We start from the raw sequence: 27,788 nt of genomic DNA, 5'->3' as shown, positions 1-27,788 counted from the left end.
CCTGTGAGCATGGCGAGTCCGACCGTGTCATGCAAGTTGACCTCCCAATAGGTGGCAGAATCCACGTTGAGACGAAAAAGAGAAAACACGTGGAATTACTAATACTCTCTTATTTACATTTTAGGGATTTAACAGACGTACTTATACAGGGTGACACAGATTTCACATACAATCCGTTTACCCAATCTTGCACACGCGTAGGCTACCAATAGCAGTTCCCCAGATGGGAATCGAACCAACGGCATTCTGCTGCATCAAGCCGGTGGCCTGCCCTTTCGGTTCCGGTTCGTACAGTCCGTCTTAATATGCTTGGAACGGACCAAGTCCATTTATTTGGTTTATTTCACAATTTAGCTTTTAATGTAGCCGCGCAGACACAAACCAACGAGAATAATGATTTTCCATGACCACAAAAATCACTAGTATGTAAACCTTAAATATTGTTGTTTCAGTGTTTGGTTTCTGTCCACATACATCCGTTTGTATAACAATGTAACAATACATATGCAACAATACACTTCTTAATGGCAACATTTGCTGGATAAATATTGGTTCTGATTTATCACAAGCAGCACATATTTCACAGTGTCCTGAAGTTCAGTTAAATCGATTATGCTAATTTGTTCATGGTGAAGGTTCGAATTCGAAAATTGAACAACCTGATTCGTTTAATTATAGAAGCTGAATGATTAGAACTAAGTTTAATGACAAGGCAGCGCTTTTGATTAGGCATTCAATTGTGTACCCATGGTGAGTTACCTATACTTGTAATTGATCCAAGTACCAAGCATATCCGGATATGCGTATTTAACTTATTTCATAAAATAAAATGTATAAATGCAAAAATATTAGAATTCTGGAGCAGGAAATAACTAGGCAATGACGGGTTAAATGTCCATGGTAGGCGGGTGATGTTGTTGTAGTCTAATTCAGGGATTGGACCACAAACGGGGAGGTGTTCCCTTGGTTGAGAGTGGCGATCGTGTCTACTTCAGAACCCATCATGGCGCTCGCTGCCGCATCAGGAGGTGAGAGTTGTCAAGCTAAATTAAATAGTAGCGATTGCTAAATAAAGGGGTACAGTTAACAGACAGCAGCTTAGAAGACTGATGTGCATGTCATATAAATGTTAGACTATTGTACGATTCTTTTGAAGTATTATTTTATTATTCCGTGGGTATACGTTGGACTATATGAGCTAACGTTGCTAGTTCGCTAGCTATAATGACATTTGTGCCACTCATCTTCACAGCATTGCTCGTTGCCGTATGCTAGTAGTAGCTAACCAACCGGAAATAGCGTCTACGGCTTTCTCCCCCTGAACCCAGTGCTTGCTTGTCATTAAAATCAATGAACGCTAACCATAATATTGAATCTCTTTAATCAAGGCAGTTGTGTTTCAGGCACATCATGTGTTATGTTTAGTTCTTTTGTTTGCGTTGTTAATATGGTTAGCAAACTAGCTGGCTACGTAGCTTGCAAAGATGAAATAGATTTTACAGGCCGGTGGTGTAACTGGCTAAATCTAGATAGTTCCATGCGTGACTGTCATTGACTCTGCATAAAAGTCTGAGCCCTTTGTTAACTAATCTGACGCAAGTACCACTAAAGCCTCTGTATGTACTGCGGCGTGTTGGTATAATCCCTTCTGTGAAAACATTATTTCTGCTTTCCAGCGCGTTAGCCGGATAGCTAGTAATTGTAACATTAATTAACTTCGACGTTCTGCAACATAGAGTAAATCACGCGTAGTGTATTTTCTGAAGCTGAAGTATTTTATAAATTGTGATAATGTGGGTAGTTTGTTTTTAAACCACTTTGCATCAGTCCGTGTCATAGCCGTGGTGAATTATGTTCACGCACATGACATTAAGGTTAGATAGCTAGTCAAATTCAGAACTTATCTACCCATATCGGCTGAGCTGCAGCATAGTGGTTAAGAATGATAAGGATGAGTTCCCTCCCAAAACACTGACATACAACCTCACACATCAAGAGAAATGTTCTTAGTTGTTTTACAATCAATGATGCACTGTCGCCGTTAGTGTTGATTAAATAAGCTCCTAGAAGTGGATAGTTGCTGAATTACCGAAGTTAGCTAGATGTCTGTGAAAGCCGGCTTTACTTATTTATGGAACCCCGAAACTGAGTGGAATAAAACGTTATGTTCCATTGAATTGCATAGCTGTACGAGGTAACAAAACACATTTTTTAAAAGAAAAAAAATGAACAGCTCATTATAATGCAGGAATTGTAAATAAAGTTGGAAAGAAAACCAGCATACACGGTGGTTTTTTATGACCAGTTTTGGGCACCCCTCCTTCTAGGCTATTTTTTGTAGCGGTTTCTCAATTGGATTTCAACAATAGTTAGTGGAAATCCAATTGAGAAACCGCTACATCACATAGCCTAGAAGAAGGGGTGCTCAACCCTGGTCATGGGAAAACCACCGTTTATGCTGGGCTTCTTTTCAACTTCATTTGCAATTCCTGCATTATAATGAGCTGTTCATTTTTTTACTTAAAAATGAGTGCTGTGGCAAAGATGAATAGAATTACATTTCATAATGCATAGTTTATCAATCTGAATTCAGTGAACTCCTAATTGCTGAAAATGGGGATGACTGATCATTGTCAATAACCAATTAGTGGATAATGTACAATTAGGAGAAAGACTGGTTCATAATGAGAAAATCATGCATTGTCTTGGGATCTGTTTCAGCCCAAATTTATGGAACTTAAACCCACATTTTAAATAACCTCAGTGAATGAGATGATTGGTTGGAATTGGTTGAAAGCAGAATTTTTTACAGGGTTTTTCTAGAACCAGGGTTGGGAATCCCAGGACTAGAGCATAGGCTATTGTTACCATGAATATTTGGTGCTCCCTTTTAATGTTTAAGCTAGTAGTAAACCTATCCTGTACCTTTGGAATAAATATGGAAATCTCTCCAGTAACCAAACCAGTTTTTCAGTTTTCAGCCATTTTCTTTATCGCTGGGCTTTTCCCCTTTGTAGTGGCAAAATGGAAAGGTAATGTAGGGTGGGAAGACACATAATCTTCAAGATGCAATGTAGATGATTATTTGGGAATTTGTTATTGTTAGACTTCATTGCAATAGGCCGTAGTTCAAATATATCCATTGGAAACTCGTTTCTTGGTGGTCGCGATGGGAGTACTTTGGCTCTCTGCTGCTTTATTGTAAATTAAACCTGGCTTACAAAACTAGCCACCTGTACATGACTTTCATGTGGGTTCTTGGCCGTTTTCAGCCTTTTTATTTTCACATTCAGAGCTAACTACACAAAATGTGTTTTACTTACTTAAGCTTGTGGTTACACTACACACAAACTCCTCATTGTGGCCACTCAATGCAAAAATATATTGAAAACATGACTGGCTTGTTTCCCCCTCTTCTGTTTGACACTGTTAGCTACATGTACAAAGTAGTCTGGGGAAATAAATAACTGTGTTAGAGGTAGGAAGCAGCTTGTAGGCCTGATTTTCAGCATTTATACCTGTGGTCTGTGTACCCCATTCAATTTGCTGCATTGTTATGAACAACCTACTTCCTCATGCTTTCTATAATTTCAAATGGCCACAGCAAGTCTGCTGGTTCACCATTGTTTTATATCAATAGTAGGGATGTATTTTAGGTCGATTAAGGTTGTTTAAGGCTCTTCAAACATCATTATTCAAATCAAAAGCAGGAATGCCAGCCCAGAAGAACAGCATTCTTGGGATTTTTTTATTAAGTGGAATAATAGATGCCTGCAGTGTGCCGGTTAAAAAGAGCTGACAGGCAGAGTAATCTGTGCAAATATGCCCCTGCTCTCCCTGAGCTGTGTGTGGATGCATCTGAACATGCTCTGTGGCAGCGTTCCCTCTTCACACGGCGCTTTCAGTTTTTCAAAGAATGGAGCTGCTACGTGGGGTCAGTGCACAGCTCTAAATATGTTGCCTCGCAGAGTGTCAACTTTTCATGTGCAGGGGAGCAAGTATTTTGGACAGCCTTGACTCTGGTAATCGTTACACAGTGTGAAATGTTTGTGCTGCCTTGAATGTTTTTTGTTGACAATGGAAGTGGTTACTTTGCTCTGAGTGAGTCAGCAAATTTTCAACAACAAAAAAACTCAGGAATGAAGAATAGTTATTGATTTTGAAGAAGACTTCCTGTGTCAATAAAGCTGTGAAGGCATTTGGTGGTATTGGACCACAGAAATAAGTGTGTTTAAGGTCAAGTTCAGGCACTGGAGATAAACTCCAGTTTTACACTTGCATTGTACCAAACCAAAACCTTGGAATGAGAAAAGGAATTCAGATAATGTGGTGAGGTGTTAATGATACATATTCCTCTTTTCACAGGGCATCCTTTCAGCGATTTGATCGACACTTTGAAAGGCGAAAAATATGGAGATAAAAAATATTTTAGTCCTCAGAAGCTTAACGACCAACGATATGGTGAGTAAAGTCACCCAGATGCATGCTGACCTCTAACTGCTGTTCCCATGCATCCTGCATTGTTTCATGAGAAAACGGAATAATGTCAGGTCCATGGCAAGTTAAATATTATGTACAATCCCCAAGACTGGCTCACCGGTCTGGCTGGTGCTCTGAGCATTTATAAATCCAATTGTGTGCCTTGAGTTAGTTTTCTCTTACTCAGCTTCTTAATTTGTAAAATAATGAATTACATTCAGGCACCATTTAGATGTGTCTTGTAGATATGGTGCTAGGGAATGCGATGTGGGGGAAGTAGGAGGGTGGTTTCCCATCACGCTCCCCGTGCACAGATGCGCTGCCTCTGTCCATCCGCGTCCTGCTGGAGGCCTCCATCAGAAAGTGTGACGGCTTTTACGTGAAGAAGGAGGATGTGTACAACATCCTGGATTGGCAGCAGCAGCAGCAGAGCTCCACAGAAATCCCCTTCGCCCCGGCCCGGGTCCTGCTCCAGGACTTCACGTGAGTCCCCCCTCTGACTCTCCACTGTGCCCCACTACGGCTGCAATCGGCAGGCAGGTAGCGATGCATGGCTACTCGCATTTCATGGTATAATAGGAACTGTTTACCGGTGTTAATTTTCCACCGTCGGACGGTTCGCTGTGTGGTCTCGTTTTTGTGCTGCAAAGGAGAGATCAGGAAGCAGCAGAGTGATACTGGTCTGTCTGAGCGTTCTCTGACTGTGGATCGTGACTCGGTGTGTTGTTCACACAGGGGCATCCCTGCCATGGTGGACCTGGCTGCCATGAGAGACGCTGTGGCCAGCCATGGAGGCGACCCCAATGTGGTCAACCCTTCTTGCCCCACCGATCTCGTCGTGGACCACTCGCTACAGATCGACTTTAGTAAATGGTAACTTGCTCTTCCTGCAGAACGTGTTTTTTTTCTGTTACTCTAATGCTAACTCTAGATCCTGTGGTTGGACGAGACAGCTCAATATCTCAGGATTAAAGATGGATCCCAGGGAAAGGGTGTGATTGAACATGCCAAGTGTTTATAAAACAAGGCCTTCAGCAGTGCCAGCGTAGTACAGCCGGTTGTGAACGTGTGAGGCATTGTGTTTGTTTTTGTTCTGCTGAAGTGCTATTCAGAATGCTCCTAACCCTGGAGGAGGAGAAGGCCACAGCACGCCCATCAAATCCCCCCCCGGCAGAGGAGCTCCGCTCCGCGGCTCCCAGTGTGGCAGACCGAGCCAGAGGGGCTGCAGGAAGGGAGCCTGCAGCGATGCTCCCGCTACCTCAGGGAGACCCGGGGCCGCTGTCCAGATCGAGAACACGCCTCTCCTCTGCCCCTTCCACTTACAGCCTGTCTCCGAGTACGCAAGACCGCCGACCTCTCGCTCTGTACCACCCCTCTTACTCTCACCCTCTCGCTCTGTACCACCCCTCATACTCTCACCCTCTCAACCTGTACCACCTCTCTTACTCTCACCCTCTCACTCTGTACCACCCCTCATACTCTCACCCTCTCGCTCTGTACCACCCCTCATACTCTCACCCTCTCACTCTGTACCACCCCTCTTACTCTCACCCTCTCGCTCTGTACCACCCCTCTTACTCTCACCTTCTCGCTCTGTACCACCCCTCATACTCTCACCCTTCTCGTCCTCTGTACCCCCCTCATACTCTCACCCTCTCACTCTGTACCACCCCTCATACTCTCACCCTCTCGCTCTGTACCACCCCTCATACTCTCACCCTCTCACTCCTTACCACCCCTCTTACTCTCACCCTCTCGCTCTGTACCACCCCTCTTACTCTCACCCTCTCGCTCTGTACCACCCCTCTTACTCTCACCCTCTCGCTCTGTACCACCCCTCATGCTCTCACCCTCTCGCTCTGTACCACCCCTCATACTCTCACCCTCTCACTCTGTACCACCCCTCATACTCTCACCCTGTCAACCTGTACCACCCCTCATACTCTCACCCTCTCACTCTGTACCACCCCTCATACTCTCACCCTCTCACTCTGTACCACCCCTCTTACTCTCACCCTCTCACTCTGTACCACCCTCACCCTCTCACTCTTTACCACCCCTCATACTCTCACCCTCTCACTCTGTACCACCCCTCATACTCTCACCCTCTCACTCTGTACCACCCCTCATACTCTCACCCTCTCACTCTGTACCACCCCTCATACTCTCACCCTCTCACTCTTTACCACCCCTCTTACTCATCACCCTCTCGCTCTGTACCACCCCTCATACTCTCACCCTCTCACTCTTTACCACCCCTCATACTCTCACCCTGTCAACCTGTACCACCCCTCATACTCTCACCCTCTCACTCTGTACCGCCCCTCATACTCTCAACCTCTCACTGTGTAGCACCCCTCATAGTTTAAGCCTCTCACTCTCTACCACGCCCAAAGTTTCTTACTTGTTTCTTTTTTTAACCTTGGTTTGTTCTTCAACATTATCATTTGAATTCCTCTTCTTAACTTTTTTTTTAACCCCAGTGATGTCGCCATTTCTTTTGTGTCACGAGGATTTGTGTGGGAGTTGAAGTCTTGTGTTCTGAAGCTATGCTTGTGATTGTGTAACCCCATGAACTTCCATGCATGTTTACGGGATTTTTTCAGTAGCTTGATTTCTACACGACTATATGTCTGGTGCATTGGTCCCGTTCACACAACACATAATTTACCTGCCTTTGGTGGGTGGTCGAGTGATAGTTTCAGACCCTAATATCACCCCTCATATTCTAACCCTCTCACTGTGTAGCACCCCTCATAGTCTCACCCTATATCACCCCTCATAGTCTCACCCTCTCACCCTATACCACCCCTCATAGTCTTACCCTCTCACTCTATACCACCCCTCATAGTCTCACCCTCTCACCCTATACCACCCCTCATAGTCTCACCCTCTCACCTTATACCACCCCTCATAGTCTCACCCTCTCACTCTGTACCACCCATCATAGTCCCACCTTCTCACTCTATACCACCCCTCATAGTCTCACCCTCTCACCCTATACCACCCCTCATAGTCTCACCCTCTCACTCTGTACCACCCCTCATAGTCTCACCTTCTCACTCTATACCACCCCTCATAGTCTCACCCTCTCACCCTATACCACCCCTCATAGTCTCACCCTCTCACTCTGTACCACCCCTCGTAGTCTCACCTTCTCACTCTATACCACCCCTCATAGTCTCACCCTCTCACTCTATACCACCCCTCATAGTCCCACCTTCTCACTCTATACCACCCCTCATAGTCTCACCCTCTCACCCTATACCACTCATAATAGTATCACCCTCTCACTGTACAATTTGTTTATTTTTTTGGTCAACAGACCAGAAACAGCCCTCAAGAACCAAGAAATGGAACTGATGAGAAACAAAGAGAGGCTTCAGTTTTTTAAGGTGAGACCGCTACTAGCACAAGTGGAAAATAGGAGAAGTTGCTGCTGCTAGCCAGTAGTTTATTGCGCTACTTTCTAGCAATGATGAGTTATTTTGTAATTAAGGGTTGAGAATATTACAGAAATGTTGCTGCTATTTCAGTTGGGTTTCCTAGACCACTCCGCTTCATGTTATGTTTAATGCTTGACTATGAATCAGTATCATGAGACACTAAGGAGAATACTTGGCAACCAGTGTAGGCCGGGGGAAGATTTGACATTGTGACACTTTTGCTGAGGTGACTCATGGCGTGTGTGTCCTTCCCTCCCAGTGGTGCTCTAAAGCCTTTAAGAATGTGAACGTGGTCCCCCCGGACACTGGTGCCATACACCAGGTGAACCTGGAGTACCTGTCCCAGGTGGTGCAAGAGCGCGATGGCTTCGTCTGCCCTGACAGTGTGGTAGGGACAGACTCCCACACCACCATGATCAACGGCCTGGGCATCCTGGGCTGGGGTGAGACCTTCCACATATCGCCCATTCGTACAGCTAAATACCTTGTATTTTGGATGTTAAAGCCCATTTACTACAAATGTATTGTACTTTACATTGCTGCAATCCAGTTTGCAAAGCATAGAACAGCTTTTTAGATTTTTGCGTTTGTTTATCCTAACAATTTGTTTGCCTTCCAGGCAGCTAGTAGTTTCCATTCATTTCTGTACTGTATGAAAATCTACTTAGAGACTTGAAAGTTTCTTGAGATTGATATTTTTTGTCAGTTACGTTGCATAGTAATGCATTTTAATGATATGAAACCTAGCCTGGCTAATTTCCGAGTGGAATTGTGTTGCTAGGCAACAGCATCAATCGTCACTTGGAAGTGCTCTTTGATTGGATGAGCAAGACAAGAAAATGAAATGTAAATGCAGGATAGAACTTTTGACCAATCGATGACATTATCTGTAATTGTGTTGTAATTAACTGTCACAACACATTTCCTGAAGGCACCATCACAACAGAATATTTCTCCACCAGAAAGTGCATCAAATCACTTAACCCCCTTATGCTGTGTTCAAATGCAGTTTCTCAAAGAAATAAAGATACGTTTACAGAGTGTTTGTTCTTGAACAGAACTTGTTCTGCACTCTTCATATCCGATGTAACACAGTCAGTATAATTCCAGTAAATTCATAAAAATGGCATGCCTTTGTGCATTCCTTCTCAGGAGTGGGAGGTATCGAATCTGAGGCGGTGATGCTGGGCCAGCCGGTCTCTCTGACGCTGCCCCAGGTCGTGGGCTGCAAGCTGGTGGGCTCCATCAGCACGCTGGCCACATCCATAGACATCGTGCTGGGGATCACCAAGGTAGCGCAGTTCTGAGGGGGCAGGGCGTCTCGGTCAGCGGCATGGGCACGTGGGTAACCTGTCTCTCCATTCTGCCTCAGCACCTCCGCCAGGCCGGGATCGCCGGCAAGTTCGTGGAGTTCTTCGGACCGGGCGTTTCCCAGCTGTCAGTGCCAGACAGAACCACCATCGCCAACATGTGCCCCGAATACAGCGCCACCGTCAGCTTCTTCCCTGTCGATGATGTCACACTGAAGCACTTTAAGCAAACAAGTAAGCCAGGCACTGTCTTTGCAGTGTTGATGTTGTAAGACAAGGAATGGCTCATAGGAGAGACTTTCACTTTGATGATAAGGTAGAAAATGAGTAGCACGTATTGATTTTGACATCATCATCATGGTAATTGATATGCTTAGCCTTTATCTAGTAGTAGTAATTGTCACAAACTGTTTTGTTCCTCCCTAGACCTTAGTGAGGAGAAACTTGAATTATTGGAGGCGTACCTTAAGGCTGTGAAACTGTTTAGAACATATCAGGATCCATCAGAAGATCCACAGTATTCAGAGGTAAAGCTTGCTTTTTCATTTCACTGGCTTTGCCTGTTTTTATAATTGTACAATAATTATTGGTGCTTCCAAATTTTGTAGAACATTGGAATCGCCTTGATATACTGTGTGTTATTTTTGTTCATTGTTGTTAGTCCTGTTTGTATTGACTGCAGTCAAAATGCTATTTGTGTATTTGCATTTCTAATGCAAGGGTAATAAATAAATGATCAGAAAAAGTGACCATCGGAGAAGAATTAAAGCTGTGATGTGTCCTCTGGTTTGGCTCCAGGTAATAGAAATCAACCTGGGCTCCATCGTTCCCCACGTCAGTGGCCCCAAGAGGCCCCAGGACCGGGTGGCTGTCAGCAACATGAAGACGGACTTCCTGTCCTGCCTGAACGAGAAGGTACACCTGAGTGCGCTGGCTCTGCCCAGACAGGAAAAAGTGTGAAAGCCTCATTGTAAAGTTCTGAGGCACATCATTTCAGTGAGGTGGTGGAAGTATGCTAACATTGTAGCAGCTCACAGGTCTTACACCATACAGCTCAGCGGCCACCTCATTTCAATGTAACGGTTCCTTTGTTCTTTGTGTCTGTCTAACAGTCCAGGGCAAGAGCAGGTGATAGCAGCATCGTACGTTAACGTTACTTACAACATTTTAATTATTTAACATCTCCTATTCATGCTGAGCTGTGAAGAGCAACCAGAAGTGCTGATTTGGACATCATGAAGCCACTGGCCTCTCTCCTGTGTCACTGCATTTTTACAGATGGCAGGTTCAGAGCCATAGAGCTTTCAAAGCCAGCGAGCTGCTCAGTAGTCTTTAGATCTGGAGCTGGATTTCCCACTTTGTCTCGCAGGTGGGCTTCAAAGGGTTCCATGTTCCTGCGGAGAAGCAGGCGACGCTGATGCCTTTCGTCCACGAGGGCCAGGAGTACAAGCTGGCGCAGGGCTCGGTCGTTATCGCCGCCATCATCAGCTGCACAAACAACTGCAACCCCTCCGTCATGCTGGCTGCAGGTGAGACACGCTAGGCTAGCGAATGACCGCTAATAACACTGTTAGCATTAGCAACAATTTCAGTCGTCACTAATAATACTGACAGTTATAATGAGCATATCGCATTCATTTAGTGCACTGTATGAAGTTCTGCTTATAGCTGCTGAACTTGGCAAATTGACAGTAAATGTGAGCCGCTGAACTGGTTTCAGTGATGTCAGCTTCCTGGAAGGGGCAGGTTTGGACTGACTGCATGTCCTGTTTGCAACGGCAGGTTTACTGGCGAAGAAGGCGGTAGCGGCGGGCTTAGCGGTACGGCCTTATATCAGAACCAGCCTGGCTCCAGGGAGCGGCATGGTGACGCATTACCTCAGTGCCAGCGGCGTGCTGCCTTCCCTCGGCCAGCTTGGGTGTGTACCGCGCCTGCTGCCGTTTAACACCGCATACACACCGGATACACACCACATACACACCGCATACACACCACATACACACCGCATACACACCGGATACACACCACATACACACCACATACACACCGCATACACACCACATATACACCGCATACACACCACATACACACCGCATACACACCGCATACACACCACATACACACCACATACACACCGCATACACACCACATACACACCGCATACACACCACATACACACCGCATACACACCACATACACACCACATACACACCGCATACACACCACATACACACCACATACACACCACATACACACCGCATACACACCACATACACACCGCATACACACCACATACACACCGCATACACACCGCATACTCACCGCATACTCACCGCATACACACCGCATACACACCGCATACTCACCGCATACACACCGCATACACACCGCATACACACCGCATACTCACCGCATACACACCGCATACACACCACATACACACAGCATACACACCACATACACACCGGATACACACCACATACACACCGCATACACACCGCATACACACCGCATACACACCGCATACACACCGTATACTCACCGCATACACACCGCATACACACCGCATACACACCGCATACACACCTCATATACACCGCATACACACCGCATACACACCACATACACACCACATACACCGCATACACACCGCATACACACCGCATACACACCGCATACACACCGCATATACACCGCATACACACCGCATACACACCGCATACACACCACATACACCGCATACACACCGCATACACACCACACACACCGCATACACACCGCATACACACCACATACACACCGCATACACACCGCATACACACCGCATACACACCGCATACACACCACATATACACCGCATACACACCACATATACACCACATACTCACCGCATACACACCACATAAACACTGCATACACACCACATACACACCGCATACACACCACATATACACCACATACTCACCACACACACCACATACTCACCACATACACACCGCATACACACCACATACTCACCTTTTTTACATCTTTTATAGCCTTTGGTGTTCAGTCTGTCCTTTTCATCTGCTGTCTGTTTGATTGTAATGCTCCAGGTTCGAGGTGATTGGTTACGGATGTGCCACCTGTGTAGGGAACACCGCTCCCTTACCGGACTCTGTTGTTGATGCCATTAAACAGGTATTTCAAATATGGAGTCACGTTTTAATTTACGTATGTGAATTTAATTTAATTTAATTCCATCAAGTTTTCATTTTTCAGTATATTCTTTCCTCTTTTTTGAACATTAAATTCATTAGGTATTATTTGTTATTGTTTGGTTTCATGGATTTACAGTAACTGTAAAGGGCTCTAATCCCTGTGCTGTGGTGTCTTGGCAGGGGGACTTGGTTGTGTGTGGAGTTCTGTCTGGAAACAGGCACTTTGAGGGGCGCTTGTGCAACTGTGTGCGTGCCAACTACCTGGCCTCCCCGCCCTTAGTGGTGGCCTACGCCATCGCCGGCACCGTAGACATCGACTTTGAGACGGAGCCTTTGGGTACGTGAGCCGAGTCCCTGGGATTCGGGATACTGACCCTGCCTGTTGACAGAGCGCTTGCTTTGGTTTTGGAGGGACCCTGCGCGTGTCTAATCTGAGGGTGTGTACGTTGACCCAGGTGTGAATTCGGATGGTAAGGAGGTGTACCTGCGGGAGGTGTGGCCCAGCAGAGAGGAGGTTCAGCACACAGAGCGCCACTGCGTCATCGCCTCCATGTTCAGAGGCCTCAAGCTCAAAATGGAGGTGGGTCACGCGGTCTCGTCCAGGCACCCTCGAAGAGCTCATTGTTCCGCTTGCGTTCTGACTGGTTTCTTCGTACTGGTTTTCAGAAAGGGAACAGGCTGTGGAACAACCTGGAAGCCCCCGAGTCAGAGCTGTTCCCCTGGGACCCCAAATCCACGTACATCCGGTGCCCTCCTTTCTTTAATAAACTTGTGAGTGAAGTTTTTCTCCTGAACTGTCAGTGCATTAAGGCCTTTGATTAAGGCCATTTCAGCTCAAGTGTCCCCAATGCCAGTAGTATGAATGCTCTTACGTAACAGTGTTTCTTTGGAGTTTCATTCAGGGATTCCTTGTATCCTGAAACCAGACCTGGTCAAATATGTATTTGTTTTGGATTCAAATAATTGTCTACGCTTTACTGGTCTTGTCTGGTGTATTGGAACCAAAGAAATACTCTAAAAAAGGGCAAACTCCACCTTCTGGTCATATTGGCAGGCTCAGTTTCACCAGGCAAGATCAACAGAGCACAGAAAAGTATTTGAATCCAAAACAAATACGTATTCGACCCAGGTCTGAAACCTGAAACTCTTCTCAGAAGAGAGAGATCATCACTTGTAATTGTATTGTCAGGCTGTCCTCATGGCCTTCTCATTGATCAAGGGCTCTTCTCATGCTTACAGACAAAAGAGCCACCTGCCTTGCAGTCCATAGATAATGCCCACGCCTTGTTGTTCCTGGGAGACACGGTGACGACTGATCACATCTCCCCTGCTGGGAGTATAGCCCGCGTTAGCCCTGCTGCCAAGTACCTCCTGAGCAAGCGGTAAGAACTCCTGAAACTAACCCCCACCTGCTCCACCTGCATTCCAAAGTGAAAGTTTCACAGGTGGTGAATTATGGGATATGAAGTCCGAATGTGGACAGCACAATGTATTTGTATTTGATCCAGAGCTCCAGACATCACATCCCATCAGGCACGCTTCAAAAACTGTTTGAACCCTTTCCAGTTTCTGCACTGTATTTTAAGGTCCTCAGTAGTAATGAGTTTAGCCATTTTTGTAAAAACTTAATTTTATGAACTAATAAATATTCTTTGAGCTGTAGAGCAGTCAGTGGTCTGAGTGTGTGGGGTCAGGTACAGGTGTTCATACTGTATGCAGTTTCTCAGCTGAGCGGTTAACTGCTCTTTCAGCCTCACGCCGCGTGAGTTCAACTCCTATGGAGCGCGGAGGGGAAACGACGCAGTGATGACCCGCGGCACCTTCGCCAGCATCAAGCTCCAGAACCGCTTTATAAGCAAGACTGGGCCCAAGACCGTGCACATCCCATCAGGCCAGACCGTGAGTCACCGCCAGGAACCCCTGGTGTTGCTGGCACTGGATAATGGATGTGATATTGCCTTATGCTAATTTACTGCTAGAACTCACAGATGAATAATTTACTGTGGTCTGTGTTACAGCTGGATGTGCTCTGTGTTATGGCTGAATGTGCTGTGTGTTACAGCTGGATGTGCTCTGTGTTATAGATGGATGTGCTCTGTGTTATGGCTGGATGTGCTCTGTGTTATGGCTGCATGTGCTCTGTGTTATAGATGGATGTGCTCTGTGTTATGGCTGGATGTGCTCTGTGTTATAGATGGATGTGCTCTGTGTTATGGCTGAATGTGCTCTGTGTTATGGCTGGATGTGCTCTGTGTTATGGCTGGATGTGCTCTGTGTTATGGCTGGATGTGCTCTGTGTTATGGCTGGATGTGCTCTGTGTTATGGCTGCATGTGCTCTGTGTTATGGCTGGATGTGCTCTGTGTTATGGCTGGATGTGCTCTGTGTTACGGCTGGATGTGCTCTGTGTTATGGCTGAATGTGCTCTGTGTTATGGCTGAATGTGCTCTGTGTTATGGCTGCATGTGCTCTGTGTTATGGCTGGATGTGCTCAAGGATGTGCTCTGTGTTACAGCTGGATGTGTTCGAGGCAGCCGATCGGTACCAGAAGGAGGGGATCCCGCTGGTCATCCTGGCAGGGCGGAAGTACGGCTCTGGAAGCTCCCGTGACTGGGCTGCTAAAGGACCTTACCTGCTGGTACAGCAACTCCCAGCGCTGCTCACTGCTCTGCTCTTTACACACTGCTCACTGCTCTGCTCTTTACACACTGCTCTCCTCTCTGGTCTTTACACACTGCTCTCCTCTCTGGTCTTTACACACTGCTCTCCTCTCTGTTCTTTACACACTGCTCACTGCTCTGCTCTTTACACACTGCTCTCCTCTCTGTTCTTTACACACTGCTCTCCTCTCTGCTCTTTACACACTGCTCTCCTCTCTGTTCTTTACACACTGCTCTCCTCTCTGCTCTTTACACGCTGCTCACTGCTCTGCTCTTTACACACTGCTCACTGCTCTGCTCTTTACACACTGCTCTGCTCTTTACACGCTGCTCACCGCTCTGCTCTTTACACACTGCTCACTGCTCTGCTCTTTACACACTGCTCTCCTCTCTGCTCTTTACACGCTGCTCACCGCTCTGCTCTTTACACACTGCTCACTGCTCTGCTCTTTACACGCTGCTCACTGCTCTGCTCTTTACACACTGCTCTCCTCTCTGTTCTTTACACACTGCTCACTGCTCTGCTCTTTACACACTGCTCACCTCTCTGCTCTTTACACACTGCTCACTGCTCTGCTCTTTACACACTGCTCTCCTCTCTGCTCTTTACACACTGCTCTCCTCTCTGGTCTTTACACACTGCTCTCCTCTCTGGTCTTTACACACTGCTCTCCTCTCTGGTCTTTACACACTGCTCTCCTCTCTGGTCTTTACACACTGCTCTCCTCTCTGGTCTTTACACACTGCTCACTGCTCAGTTCTTTACACACTGCTCACCTCTCTGTTCTTTACACACTGCTCTCCTCTCTGGTCTTTACACACTGCTCTCCTCTCTGTTCTTTACACACTGCTCTCCTCTCTGGTCTTTACACGCTGCTCACTGCTCTGCTCTTTATACACTGCTCTCCTCTCTGTTCTTTACACACTGCTCTCCTCTCTGGTCTTTACACGCTGCTCACTGCTCTGCTCTTTATACACTGCTCTCCTCTCTGTTCTTTACACACTGCTCTCCTCTCTGGTCTTTACACACTGCTCACCTCTCTGTTCTTCACACACTGCTCACCTCTGTGTTCTTTACACACTGCTCACCTCTCTGCTCTTTACACACTGCTCTCCTCTCTGCTCTTTACACACTGCTCTCCTCTCTGCTCTTTACACACTGCTCACCTCTCTGTTCTTCACACACTGCTCACCTCTGTGTTCTTTACACACTGCTCTCCTCTCTGCTCTTTACACACTGCTCTCCTCTCTGCTCTTTACACACTGCTCTCCTCTCTGGTCTTTACACGCTGCTCACCTCTCTGTTCTTTACACACTGCTCACTGCTCTGCTCTTTACACACTGCTCTCCTCTCTGTTCTTTACACACTGCTCTCCTCTCTGGTCTTTACACGCTGCTCACCTCTCTGTTCTTCACACACTGCTCACCTCTCTGTTCTTCACACACTGCTCTCCTCTCAGTTCTTCACACACTGCTCACCTCTCTGTTCTTCACACACTGCTCACCTCTCTGTTCTTTACACACTGCTCACCTCTCTGGTCTTTACACACTGCTCACCTCTCTGTTCTTTACACACTGCTCACCTCTCTGTTCTTCACACACTGCTCACCTCTCTGTTCTTTACACACTGCTCACCTCTCTGGTCTTTACACACTGCTCACCTCTCTGTTCTTTACACACTGCTCTCCTCTCTGTTCTTTACACGCTGCTCTCCTCTCTGTTCTTTACACACTGTTCACCTCTCTGTTCTTCACACACTGCTCACCTCTCTGTTCTTTACACACTGCTGGGCCCTGCAGGGGAGTCATTCTGCATTCTGCGCTGTGTGCTGCAGGGCGTGAGGGCTGTGATTGCTGAGAGCTTTGAGAAGATGCACAGGAACCACCTGGTGGGCATGGGCATCGCGCCCCTGCAGTTCCTGCCCGGGGAGAGTGCCGACTCACTGGAGCTCTGCGGGAAGGAGAAGTTCTCCGTCTCTTTTCCGGAAGATCTGTCCCCACGACAAGAGCTCACCGTCAAGGTAGGTCATCCAAAGCAGTCTCAGCACGGATTCAACCAAAGAGCTGTGATACAGTAATGCAACCAGTGGTCTCTGTGTGGGTTTAATGATCAGCTGTCTGATTGTGGTGTTGTTTTGTAGACCAGCTCGGGAAAGGCCTTCAGAGTGATCGTCCTGTTTGAGAGCGAGATGGACATCGTGTTCTTTCGGCACGGCGGGATTCTCCGTTTCGTCGCGCGAACGTTGACTTGGCAGTCTTGAGGCATCTGCGAGGCCTCCCCCCCCTTCCCCAGCTTCAGACTGAGCTTGCTGCTGGAGCCCCATCACACCCTCGGTCCTCACCATGGCAACAAGATCAGCCCATGTGATCAGCGAAGGTTTCCAGAATGCTGCGGTGGCAGTCAGCTGTAACCAGTCAGTCGTGGTTGAGTATGCTCTGGCACTTGTGTGTGCATCATCTACAGCCCCTAACGATGGGAGAATATTTACACAATGCATTACCCCTATGCACTAATAGACTGCTAGGGGGATCAGTTACATGCATCTAAATTACTGGAGGCATTTATTCACAATGGTACAGGGTTTCTGCTGTTAGAGGCTCAGCTTTGAGTTTGTTCTGCTAGTGATCAGGTTGGCCAGCTAATGTTAGTCCATCTCTGACCTCTACTCCAAATTCCTAGTAGAATATTCCTCAGGCTTCTATAAGCTGTGCAGACTGTATCCCAGAGTGCCAGGGTTTGGCTGACCTGATTGCCGTGTGCTGATTGCCACTGTAGCATGCAGGCAACTGATGGTATTTAGGTGTCGGTGTCGCAGTTTGATTTCACACACAAGGCTTCACGCCACAGTCCACGTGTCCTCCTCTTCATCCTCATCCTCACCCAGCTTCGCCATACCTGCGCTGGATTTCACCATTTCTGTTCTGATGGCTCATTTCCACAGATGCCTCTTTTCTTGCACTTAAAAAAAACAAAAAACAAAAAAAAAAACACCTTGTGTCCTTTTTACGGTATGTTGGCTGATGTTAAAAACAATGTTATGTTTTTATGGCTGTGTCTGTATATCACATGATGACCTTAATTTAATTATTTGTCATGAGAGATGTGCCGTTTCTTTTACCTAGCTGCTGAGAGTGAGCCGTAGGTGGCATGCTGTCTCTCCCCCCCCCCCCCCACTACAGACAGTCCACAAGCTCACGTCTTTGTTACAAACCTATGACAAACTGGGACGCGTGGTGCTTACTTGTTCACTCCATGTCTGAAAAGCTCTCAAATGCATACTGAGTAGTTCTGTAAAATATAATGTTAACACTAGCCACTCTTGTTTTACTTTTAGCATTTAGCTGAATGTGGTTTTTGTTTAATATGTTCACTGTCAGAAGTAATCTGTGCTGTTTAGTGTGATGTGAAAAAAGGCCACACAGTCATGATAGGTATATAAGGAACAAGGTGGTTATTGTTAATGTTGTATTTCTTTAGGAATACTACTAGTGTACTACTATTCAATGTTCTGTAGTGGTAAAACAATTTAAGATGTTAATTTCCTTGGTGAACCAGTTTACAGATGTCCTTGTTAATGGGTTGTACAGTACATCAAACAGCAGCTATGTACAGGAACTGGGTTAAAAACTGATTTTCACACACAATACTGACTACACAACTGCAATCCTAGATCCTGTTACCTCAGGCGTTTTTCCATTGTTTTTTTTCCCCCCCTCACCATCCTCATATTTAACCGAGTTGATTTAAGTCTATGTCTCATTGGACTGCCAAAGCAAGACCTGTCCATAATCAACATTGTTATGTTTTTTTATTTTATTAAATGAAGTAACACTGTCTTGCAGAATTTCACGAATGTCAATGCTCTGTAGTTGCTAAGGCTTCTGCTGCAGATGTACATGTGAAGTTTGAACATCTTTTGTCACCAAAAACACCAACTGGGAAACGGGATGAAAGCTGGTGAAGATTTGTCAGAGGCAGCGTGCTCTGGTACATTTGCCTGTACACATCGTCTCTCCTAGCACCTGTCACAAAGTGAATCAGGCATGCAGTTTTCCTCTTCCCTTTCTGGTTCTGTTTTTGGTCAGTGTGGTGCAGAATAGAACCCTGAATTTAGAGTGATCTCGCTGTGGCGCTGTGTTTGTGTGTTTGGCAGGCTGCGGCTGACTGAATGTCAGCAGCTCCAGATTATTCATGAAATAACGCTCCTGGTTTCTCGCTGATTGGCAGCCGAGCATTTTTCTGCTTCTGCTGTGTTCCAGCACAGCTTTGCCTTCGCAGTGTAGCGAATGGCTGCACTGTGTACAGCTTTTCCTTCACAGTGTAGCGAATGGTTGCACTGTGTGCAGCTTTGCCTTCACAGTGTAGCGAATAGTTGCACTGTGTGCAGCTTTGCCTTCACAGTGTAGCGAATGGCTGCACTGTGCAGCTTTGCCTTCACAGTGTAGCGAATGGCTGCACTGTGCAGCTGTGCAGTCCCACAGTTTCCCTGCGGATAGAGTGTGGAAACAAACGCATATCAGTCTAGAACCGGTAGGTGGTGCGGTGACTTGGGTATTGTGCGGTGCTTTACATTTGGCAATATGGCTTTTTACGGCAATTTTTACTATTTGAACCCGGAACGATATGCAATGTGAGCATATATAGCACAAGCCAGCCGTCCACTCAACACAAAGGAAAGTGTATTATAAGAAAAGTATCAAATTCTGTAACGATTATTGCTCATATTGTAAATAATTTTTCATAAAGAATCAAAAGAAATACATCTTTGTTTTCTTTAAATAGCTGTGGAATAAAGCCAATGCATTTTTGATGGTTCTGAAATTTAATAACAAAATACGGCTTGTTCAGTGATATATTTCCAGAGGCTGTATGTATGAATAGGTAAATTTTGTAGTGTTTATTCACAATTATGAGCACAAATATCAATTTCTATATTGTGCCAGTAATGTATTTCCTTTAGCAACTATACACACGTAAAGCCTCTGGAGGCATAATGTCACAGTACATTTCTTGCTTTAGACCACAAATCCCCAAATGCCCTATACCTGCCATTGTAAGCCAATAAGTGTTTAAAATATCCTTCATCACATATGAAAACTGGATCAATCAAAAAATGTACACTAAAACTGAAATAAAATTTAAAAAACTCAAAGAGAAATATCCATTTTAAAGTTGGCATTTCTAGAGGACATTATTGGGGTGGTACTCCTACAACAGGGAGAGTTACTTTGCGACAGTGACTTTGGAGCAGACAGGACAGAAGCAGCAGGAACCAAGTGCCTCTGATACAAAACAGCAACATGCCACCTTTTTCATCACGATTTTTCATGCAAAACAGTAAATGGATAACCTATATCAATATCTGTCAATGCAATGGTTGACATCCTATTTGTTGACATCCTATCAGCAATTTTGGGTTACACCAAATTACTTTTTATTAGCTAATTTAACAGCCTGTCATTTTCCCCCATATGTATGTTGAGTCTTAGCCTTGATCTCACATGTACACACGTGCTTTTGCATAAAAGGTTTTAAAATATTTAAACATTTTCAGAAGTTAATCCAATGACGTATTTTACTATTCTAAAGTATTCCATCATTTTCATTCCATGCATAAACGGATGCTCTTATCCACAGCAATTTCAAGGAAAGAGAATAAGTGCATCCACTTGAGTATAAGCAAGTGTGCCAAAAGATTATAATATTCTAAGACCAGCATATGTGAGTGCACCATCAATAAAGCATGAAATAAAAGTTAACTCAAGCCAGCCTAGAACCACAACATAAATCATACAGCTAACATCCAGATAAAACTATAAATCACTGTATTACAATCCTACATGAGAAAAGAGTATTTGGGTTGAAATAAGAAGGGAGCCAAATGTTTTACTGCTTCAGTCTGCATTGGAAGATGGCCAGTGACTCTTCAATCAGACGTCCATGGGAAATTCGTTCCACTGGAACTCTAGGCCTGTACAGACAGGCATTCTGTCTGGGACAGGCAACCAGGGAGGGGATAAGCAGATGCCCTGAGGTCAGTGGAGAGATCTGGCTGGTATGTAAGGTTGAAAATGTACATGCATCTTTACAATAAGAATACAATATTTTTATGTGAATACAGCCTCTGTATAAATAAACATTTCATTCGTTTAAGCCGTATACGACCTACAAATTTACATTATCTGCGTGAGCTTGGAAAAATGCCACGATCTATTATGGCAAACCGAATCGAATTTAAAAACGCGTTCGTTTGTTTGTTTATGCTGTTCCCTGAACTTGAACATTTATTTCCTTAAGTTCGTCATGAGGTTATGAGGTAGACGTAAAATAAAGCCCTGTGTTCTTACCGCTAGTTATAGTACATTCATTTGATTGCAGAATATAGTGTATTCCCTCCACCATTTAACTAACGAGCGGTCTTTCAATTTGTACATAAATTTGTACAATTTATCATCCTTGCCACTAGAGGGAGGGATTTCAAATTTAGTAAAATATTTGGTAGGACCGCTCTTTCCCGGTTGGGGTTGACGTTAGTAGTTCAATGACGCTGTGACAAGACAGGAATCGAAAGGAAGGTAATCTGTTAGGTAAGATAAAACACTTATTTAGCTGGCTATAATTAACGCAAAACACTTTTCATCTATTTTTGAAATTGCCTGTAATCTGGGTTTGAGTACGTCAATGGAAAAATGCTGTATTTCTACCTAAATTAGCATTATGATAGCGTCTGGCCGACGTGTATTGTACAGCTTGCTAGTAAAAGTTGCTGCTTCATGCTTGCCCATACAATGCGGTTAGCTAGCCAGATGATAATAAATTAACTAGCTAGCCAGCTCATTCTGAACAATAGTATTGCTTTTATTTTACTCATACCTCATAAATTATTATTTTATTATTATATTGAATTGTAACGACATAAATCCTATTCTTAAAAGTACCTGGGTTTCTTGCAGATTTACTTTCGATTTTGATCGGCGTTTCAGCTATGCTAGCGAGTTGTAGCTTAATATCCTTTTCAGGAATACTGTGCAGTTCTGAGTATTAATTTATTTTCCGGTTGCGCTTGTTACTTATAATTTCGTTTAGTCTAGAATTAACATGTGCAACTACATGCTGTGTAGCTCTGTTCTGTTTTTTTGTTTGTTTGTTTTTTAAATGGTCCACCTTTACTTGCTTGCTGGGTCGCTGTAATTCGTGTTTATTAAAACTGTGAACAATTTAACCTTTTGCTGTTTATTTTTTGCAGACTTGCTGTTTACGAGGTCGTTTTAATCATGGTTAGTATGCTGTTGATTTTAAATAAACGCTATTTTCTGCCAGTCATCTAGGCCAGAAAATATTTTCAGTAAAGGTTATACCATTAAGAATTATTGTGCGAAAGTAGTGGTAGTTGCTATGTACAGCACTTTAAAATAGAGTTTTGCAGAATTGTTTAATTACTAATACATATAATCCTTTCCAGTCTCGCAGATATGATTCCCGGACGACCATCTTCTCACCAGAAGGCAAGTGTTTGCTTTCTCTTAAGGATGTATTATAAAATGCCTCATATAAGTGATACATAGTTAGCGTGAGAACGATCAACAATATACGCAAAAAATTGTCGTTATCACGATATGTTCTGGGAAATGATCAGCAGCATCCGAGGACATAGTTAGCGTCAGAACGATCAACAATGTGCGCAAAAAAATTAAATGATTGTTGTTATCACTATATTTTCTGGGAAATGGTCAGCAGCATCCGAGGACACACACCTTAAAACAGTATTAAATGGGACTATTATATATTTTCTCATTAATAATGACGACCTGACTTATAACAGGTAGTCGAATGCACGCCAGACAATGAATGGGAGGGGAAAAAATTAAGACTCATCATAAAAGTGAAGAATTTGTAAGGTGTAAACAAATGTAGAATTTTGTGTTTTGTCAAATGAAAACTGAATAAAAATTAATAGTTTTTTTTTTTTTTAATTGGAATTTAGCTGAGCTAACCAGGGTGGCTTATTTGTTTGAAGGGGTGGAGGACATTCTCATTTACCTGGAGAGCTTGTTCTTGTCCATCAACAGGTCGTCTGTACCAGGTGGAATATGCCATGGAGGCCATTGGTCACGCTGGCACGTGCTTAGGCATTCTGGCTAATGACGGAGTCTTGCTGGCAGCGGAAAGGCGGAACATTCACAAGCTGCTTGATGAAGTCTTCTTCTCCGAGAAGATCTACAAGCTAAATGAGTGAGCCCCAATTTTTGTCGGCCATTCAGTTGAACCTGCTGCTTATCAGTAAAACGGCAAGAAAAAGGCAAGACGGTTTGTCATGGCAAATACAGTCGACAGGAGCATTTAGATTGAATATTGTAATGTTCTTGCGCATTTTCAGGTTATGATCGTAAGCAAACTCAAGTTGGGAATCGTTTTTTAAGGGAGTAATGAGGTGGTAATAACCACTACTAAACCAGTGACCATGTTGAGAGAGTGAAGTACTGTCAGGGCTGATACTGTTCTTGCATTCCTCCTAAAACCATAACCCCATTTTGTTATTTTTCCCCACTTACACCTGAACCCTGCATTGCTCAGTAGTGCTGGCAGAATCTTTAGACAGCCCTGTGACTGAACTGTTTAACCCAGCACTGGGGTTGCTGTGTTGCAGGGATATGGCCTGCAGTGTTGCAGGAATAACGTCGGACGCCAACGTGTTGACCAATGAGCTCCGGCTAATCGCACAAAGGTAAGCTTTAGCTAAAAAGAGACTCGGGGTGATTTGATTGAGGCTTTTAAATTCATAAAGGGATTTAACAAAGTGAACTACAAGAGACTCTTCAGGCTGAGTTCTGTTAGTGGAAGAAGGGGACATAAATGGAAATTAGCAATAGGTAAATTTTGCTCAAACATTAGGAAGCATTTTTTCACGCAGAGAGTAGTCAATGTGTGGAACAGCCTGCCAGGTCATGCAGTAGAGGCAGAAACTCTGGGGGTTCTCAAGACCAGGCTTGATACGGTGTTAGATACTATCTAGCCTGTAGATAATCAGGTCACTAGGTATAATTTAGTTAGGGAAATGGTGAGCATTGTTTGTTTGAATAGTTGTCGTTATGTTATGTTATGTTATGTCATGACTGCATGAAGTCGGTGACTCATGGACATCGCTAGGTTTATGATGTGATCCTTTGAGATGCTCTGCCAAGCTTATACTGCTGCCTCTTCTGGTTGCTGAAATACAAATTTGATTAGTACAGAAGAAAAACAGCCAATTTGACACAACTATCCCAATACTTTTGAATTTAACTGTACGTTGCAAGTTGGTGAACCACAAAGTGAAAGCATCGACAGCTAAACCCCTGCAGCTGTACCCCTGTTGATCCACATTGATGATAAAAAGCCTACAAGGAGAAAAGCTGAAATGGCTAGCTTAGGGGACCGCTGAATGTACTGACATGTTTGTACGGGTTTGCAAGGTTTAAAATGCACACCAAGGAATGTAGGACTTAATGAAACTGCATGTTCTCTCACACAGGTACTTGCTACAGTACCAGGAGCCAATCCCGTGCGAGCAGCTGGTAACTGCTCTGTGTGACATCAAGCAGGCCTACACACAGTTTGGAGGTACAGCTTTAAAAAGAGAAGAGTTAATAATTATAATAATCATAATGTTTTGCCCTTCTGCCCTTCAGTACTTTTCCAGGAAGAGATTTAAAAACGAATTGACAAATGTCTTTATTGATATTTGTTTTGTGGATCATTTCGATTTCATTTTATTAACATCTGGAAGCACATTGTAACTGCATGTCAAAATATTCCTGTTGGAATTTCATAAAATACCAAGCATGGTGCTTGTTTTCCAAATCTCAATTTCCAGGAGTACTGCATGTACTGCATGATGCAGAATACTTTTTTATTTCTCATGACTGTGCCCTGGTGGTTAACATTGTGGGAAGAAAATCACATTTAGACATTTATTATATTCCTGTTGCCTGTTAAATGGGCTTTGAACCCCGAGCTGATAGGAGTGGGACAGATCTGCCATTGATTTAGCATGTATATATACAGTACTGCCCTAGACTCCTAGGAGAACTGTCTTTGTATAGATGGGGCCCCAATTCAGTTTCAGCATCTCATGTGCGTCCAGCTGTTTTCCTCACTGTGGTTGCGGGACTATGATGCAGTACCTAATGCAGTTACCTCTATTAACCAGGGGTCCTTGTTGTCCAAGGAGTGCACTGCTATGAGACCAGAGTTGATCATTCCTTCTTCTGTATACAGGGCTACTGGGCCTTAGAAAAAGCAATTCTGCATATTTATGAATTGGGTTTTATCTGCAGTCCCCCTGCATGCAGCTGCTGTAAATGTGCCATCTGTCTGTGCAGGGAAGAGGCCTTTCGGAGTGTCTCTGCTCTACATGGGGTGGGACAAGCACTATGGCTTTCAGCTGTACCAGAGTGACCCCAGCGGGAACTACGGCGGCTGGAAGGCCACCTGCATCGGCAACAACAGCGCGGTAAGTCTGCTATTCAGCCGGAAGTGCCAGTCAGGTTCTCTTTCCCTTTTCCTTTATAGACACAGGGTTGAGTCTAATCAGTAAAGCCAATTCACACAACTGAGTTTGTGATGAAAAAGGTAACACTTGAATTTACTTGTTAGTCATAGCTCAGTACAAATTTTGTTTGAATTCAGGTCTTGGTCATTGGTACTGCAGATTGTGCTGTGATTGATGGATGTTTCTTTGTTCCATTACTGTTTGACCTCAAAGTAGCCTAATATTTTTGTCTCCACCTGTGAGAAATTACTTTATTCATTAGAGCTGCAGGTGTTCATCTTTAGAAATGCAATTTATGAAGCATGTATTGTTTCCCAGTAAGGGGTGGTAAATAAAGAAATAGGAATTTTCAGCTCAGATAGCATAGACACATCAAAGATGGAAGTCTTGGGCTGCTGGGTAGCACATGGGAGGACTACAGTTGGTAGGGTTATAGCATTGTCCGTTGCTTGAGTGACGCCTGCTGGCCGTCCAGGGCGCCCGTGGCTAGCACACTGAGCATGCATATGAATGGTCAGTGCGGCTAGTGGCTACGGTGTGAAAAGAAGCAGTTGGCTAGCAGGCACATTTGGAAGAGAACCACGCACTGCCTTCACTCTCCCAAGCTGAATTCCAAATTCGGGTGGGATTGGAGATGCCAAATTTGGAAAAAATAAATATGGAAGCTTTAAATAATACATCTGGAGTTGCAAATGGAAAATAAAAGTAATACCAGGCTTGGACACCAGAGGACACTGCTGTCCTATTAATGACATTTCCCTGTCTGTGGATGTTTTGTTCTAAATACAATTTTAGGAAAACAATTTCTGAGTCCACAATATTAGAATACAGATATCTACATCAACTGATTTGCATTTGGCCATTTGCAACAGCCTGTATCTGAATCAAAAGATCTGAAACTGAGGCCTGTGTATTTGCTGTGGAGAGCCCGTTTCATTGTGGCCCAGATGTACGCGATCAAAAGCTTTGTGCGCATAAATTTGTGCTCGATTTTCATATGAATTGAGTGAATGAAGCCGTGTCCGCTTGCTGGCTTTAAGATGCTGTTTGTCTCTCTGCCACCAGGCAGCTGTGTCCATGCTGAAGCAGGATTTCAAAGAGGGGGAGATGACGCTGTCGTCCGCCCTGGCTCTGGCCGTCAAAGTACTGAACAAGACCATGGATGTGAGCAAGCTGTCTGCAGAGAAAGGTGAGCTCATGGAGACAGAACCCTGATGGAAATGGTGATGTCTTTAGTGCACTGTGGCATGCCCCTGATTAATTATCAACTGACGAACGGGTTTCCTGCGAACACGTGGCTTACTGGACACGTGCGTTCAGTGAACGCAGGGCTACGCACATATTTATGAAATTTTAGATCATGTTGTTTGTGATGCTGTGAAATCGGTAGAGCTGAGAAAGGAAGTGGGTATTTCTAAAAGGCGAACGCCTGGGTTTTCCCCACGTTGTACACAAGCCATAATAAATAATACGAGTAGTAATACTCATCAAAAGCAATGTGAGCAGCACTAAGCCCCTTGGCTGGGGGATGCATTGCTGGGTGTATTACTGAAGCCCAGGTTTCTTCAGTGCGATATTGTCCGTCCTCGTGGAGATGACGCCCGTTCTCAGTCTGTGTGTTCTCGGGGAGTTTACCCTGCCGTGAGCCGGGCCAGTGTGACTGACGGATTGGTGTTGTCTTGGCTGACCCAGTGGAGATCGCCACTTTGACCAGAGAGAACGGGAAGACCAGGATTAAGGTCTTGAAACAGAAAGAGGTGGAGGAGCTGATTAAGAAGCACGAAGCCGAGGAGGCCAAAGCAGAGAAGGACAAGAAGGAGAAGGAGCAGAAAGAAAAGGACAAGTGAGCCTCCCTCTGGTGTCCCTCCTCCCCTCTCAGGCATCCCTAGCGTTTTGAACACACCACTTCATCTGTATGTCTTTCTTATTAAAGGTTTAACACAACATACCTGCTGCGTCTCTTCACTTTTTACTTTTTACTACGAAAAGGCGAATGACTGAAAGTGTTCACTTTTTTTCCTTTGGCCGCATGACATCATCTTGAAGATGAATCGCGTGCAGTGATGGCAGTTCTGATTGCTTGAGTGAGTTCTGGACTTACTGTAGCGTAATAAAGAACTTGTAGTAATGCTGGTGTCATTACAAATGATGCACTCTTGAAAA

At 44.7% G+C, this 27,788-nt stretch overlaps 2 protein-coding genes across 3 annotated transcripts; both read left to right on the top strand.

Moving 5' to 3' along the window:
• Window positions 1-916: 916 nt before the first annotated feature.
• On the top strand, window positions 917-18,928 carry ireb2 (iron-responsive element binding protein 2). 2 transcript variants are annotated; one of them, XM_064312238.1, is made up of 22 exons: window positions 917-1,028; window positions 4,366-4,461; window positions 4,794-4,962; window positions 5,215-5,352; window positions 5,582-5,815; window positions 7,805-7,874; window positions 8,185-8,368; window positions 9,078-9,217; window positions 9,298-9,469; window positions 9,662-9,762; window positions 10,034-10,150; window positions 10,605-10,764; window positions 11,018-11,153; window positions 12,331-12,415; window positions 12,616-12,772; window positions 12,891-13,015; window positions 13,102-13,206; window positions 13,675-13,817; window positions 14,187-14,334; window positions 14,950-15,072; window positions 16,929-17,114; window positions 17,235-18,928. In XM_064312238.1, exons 1-22 carry the CDS (start codon window positions 1,004-1,006, stop codon window positions 17,352-17,354), a joined length of 2,934 nt encoding a protein of 977 aa, XP_064168308.1. In that variant the 5' UTR covers window positions 917-1,003; the 3' UTR covers window positions 17,355-18,928. The 2 variants fall into 2 exon arrangements, with proteins under 2 accessions (XP_064168308.1, XP_064168306.1); XM_064312236.1 differs by lacking the exon at window positions 917-1,028 and adding an exon at window positions 3,808-3,934.
• Window positions 18,929-21,554: 2,626 nt separating this feature from the next.
• psma4 (proteasome 20S subunit alpha 4) lies at window positions 21,555-27,573 on the top strand. Its single transcript, XM_064312241.1, has 9 exons — window positions 21,555-21,681; window positions 22,341-22,371; window positions 22,557-22,599; window positions 23,164-23,326; window positions 23,742-23,819; window positions 24,606-24,694; window positions 25,456-25,586; window positions 26,691-26,814; window positions 27,318-27,573. The coding sequence occupies exons 2-9, from the start codon at window positions 22,369-22,371 to the stop codon at window positions 27,470-27,472; spliced, it is 786 nt and encodes a 261-aa protein (XP_064168311.1). The 5' UTR covers window positions 21,555-21,681; window positions 22,341-22,368; the 3' UTR covers window positions 27,473-27,573.
• The last annotated feature ends 215 nt before the right edge of the window (window positions 27,574-27,788 follow it).

The sequence above is a fragment of the Anguilla rostrata genome, chromosome 16 (genome assembly GCF_018555375.3).
Source record: "Anguilla rostrata isolate EN2019 chromosome 16, ASM1855537v3, whole genome shotgun sequence".
In the NCBI taxonomy this organism is placed as follows: Eukaryota; Metazoa; Chordata; class Actinopteri; order Anguilliformes; family Anguillidae; genus Anguilla; species Anguilla rostrata.
Note: the sequence above shows the minus strand (reverse complement) of the source record. Positions and strands in the feature narration are given on the sequence as shown.

Excerpts from the sequence above, each read along its gene's own strand:
- ireb2 (XM_064312236.1), top strand. The coding sequence starts at position 3,823 with ATGCCCCTGCTCTCCCTGAGCTGTGTGTGGATGCATCTGAACATGCTC. Across the intron at positions 12,773-12,890 it reads CTTTGAGACGGAGCCTTTGG|GTGTGAATTCGGATGGTAAG; the intron begins GTACGTGAGCCG and ends ACGTTGACCCAG. Across the intron at positions 13,818-14,186 it reads AAGTACCTCCTGAGCAAGCG|CCTCACGCCGCGTGAGTTCA; the intron begins GTAAGAACTCCT and ends CTGCTCTTTCAG.
- psma4 (XM_064312241.1), top strand. Across the intron at positions 22,600-23,163 it reads GACCATCTTCTCACCAGAAG|GTCGTCTGTACCAGGTGGAA; the intron begins GCAAGTGTTTGC and ends GTCCATCAACAG. Across the intron at positions 26,815-27,317 it reads CAAGCTGTCTGCAGAGAAAG|TGGAGATCGCCACTTTGACC; the intron begins GTGAGCTCATGG and ends TGGCTGACCCAG.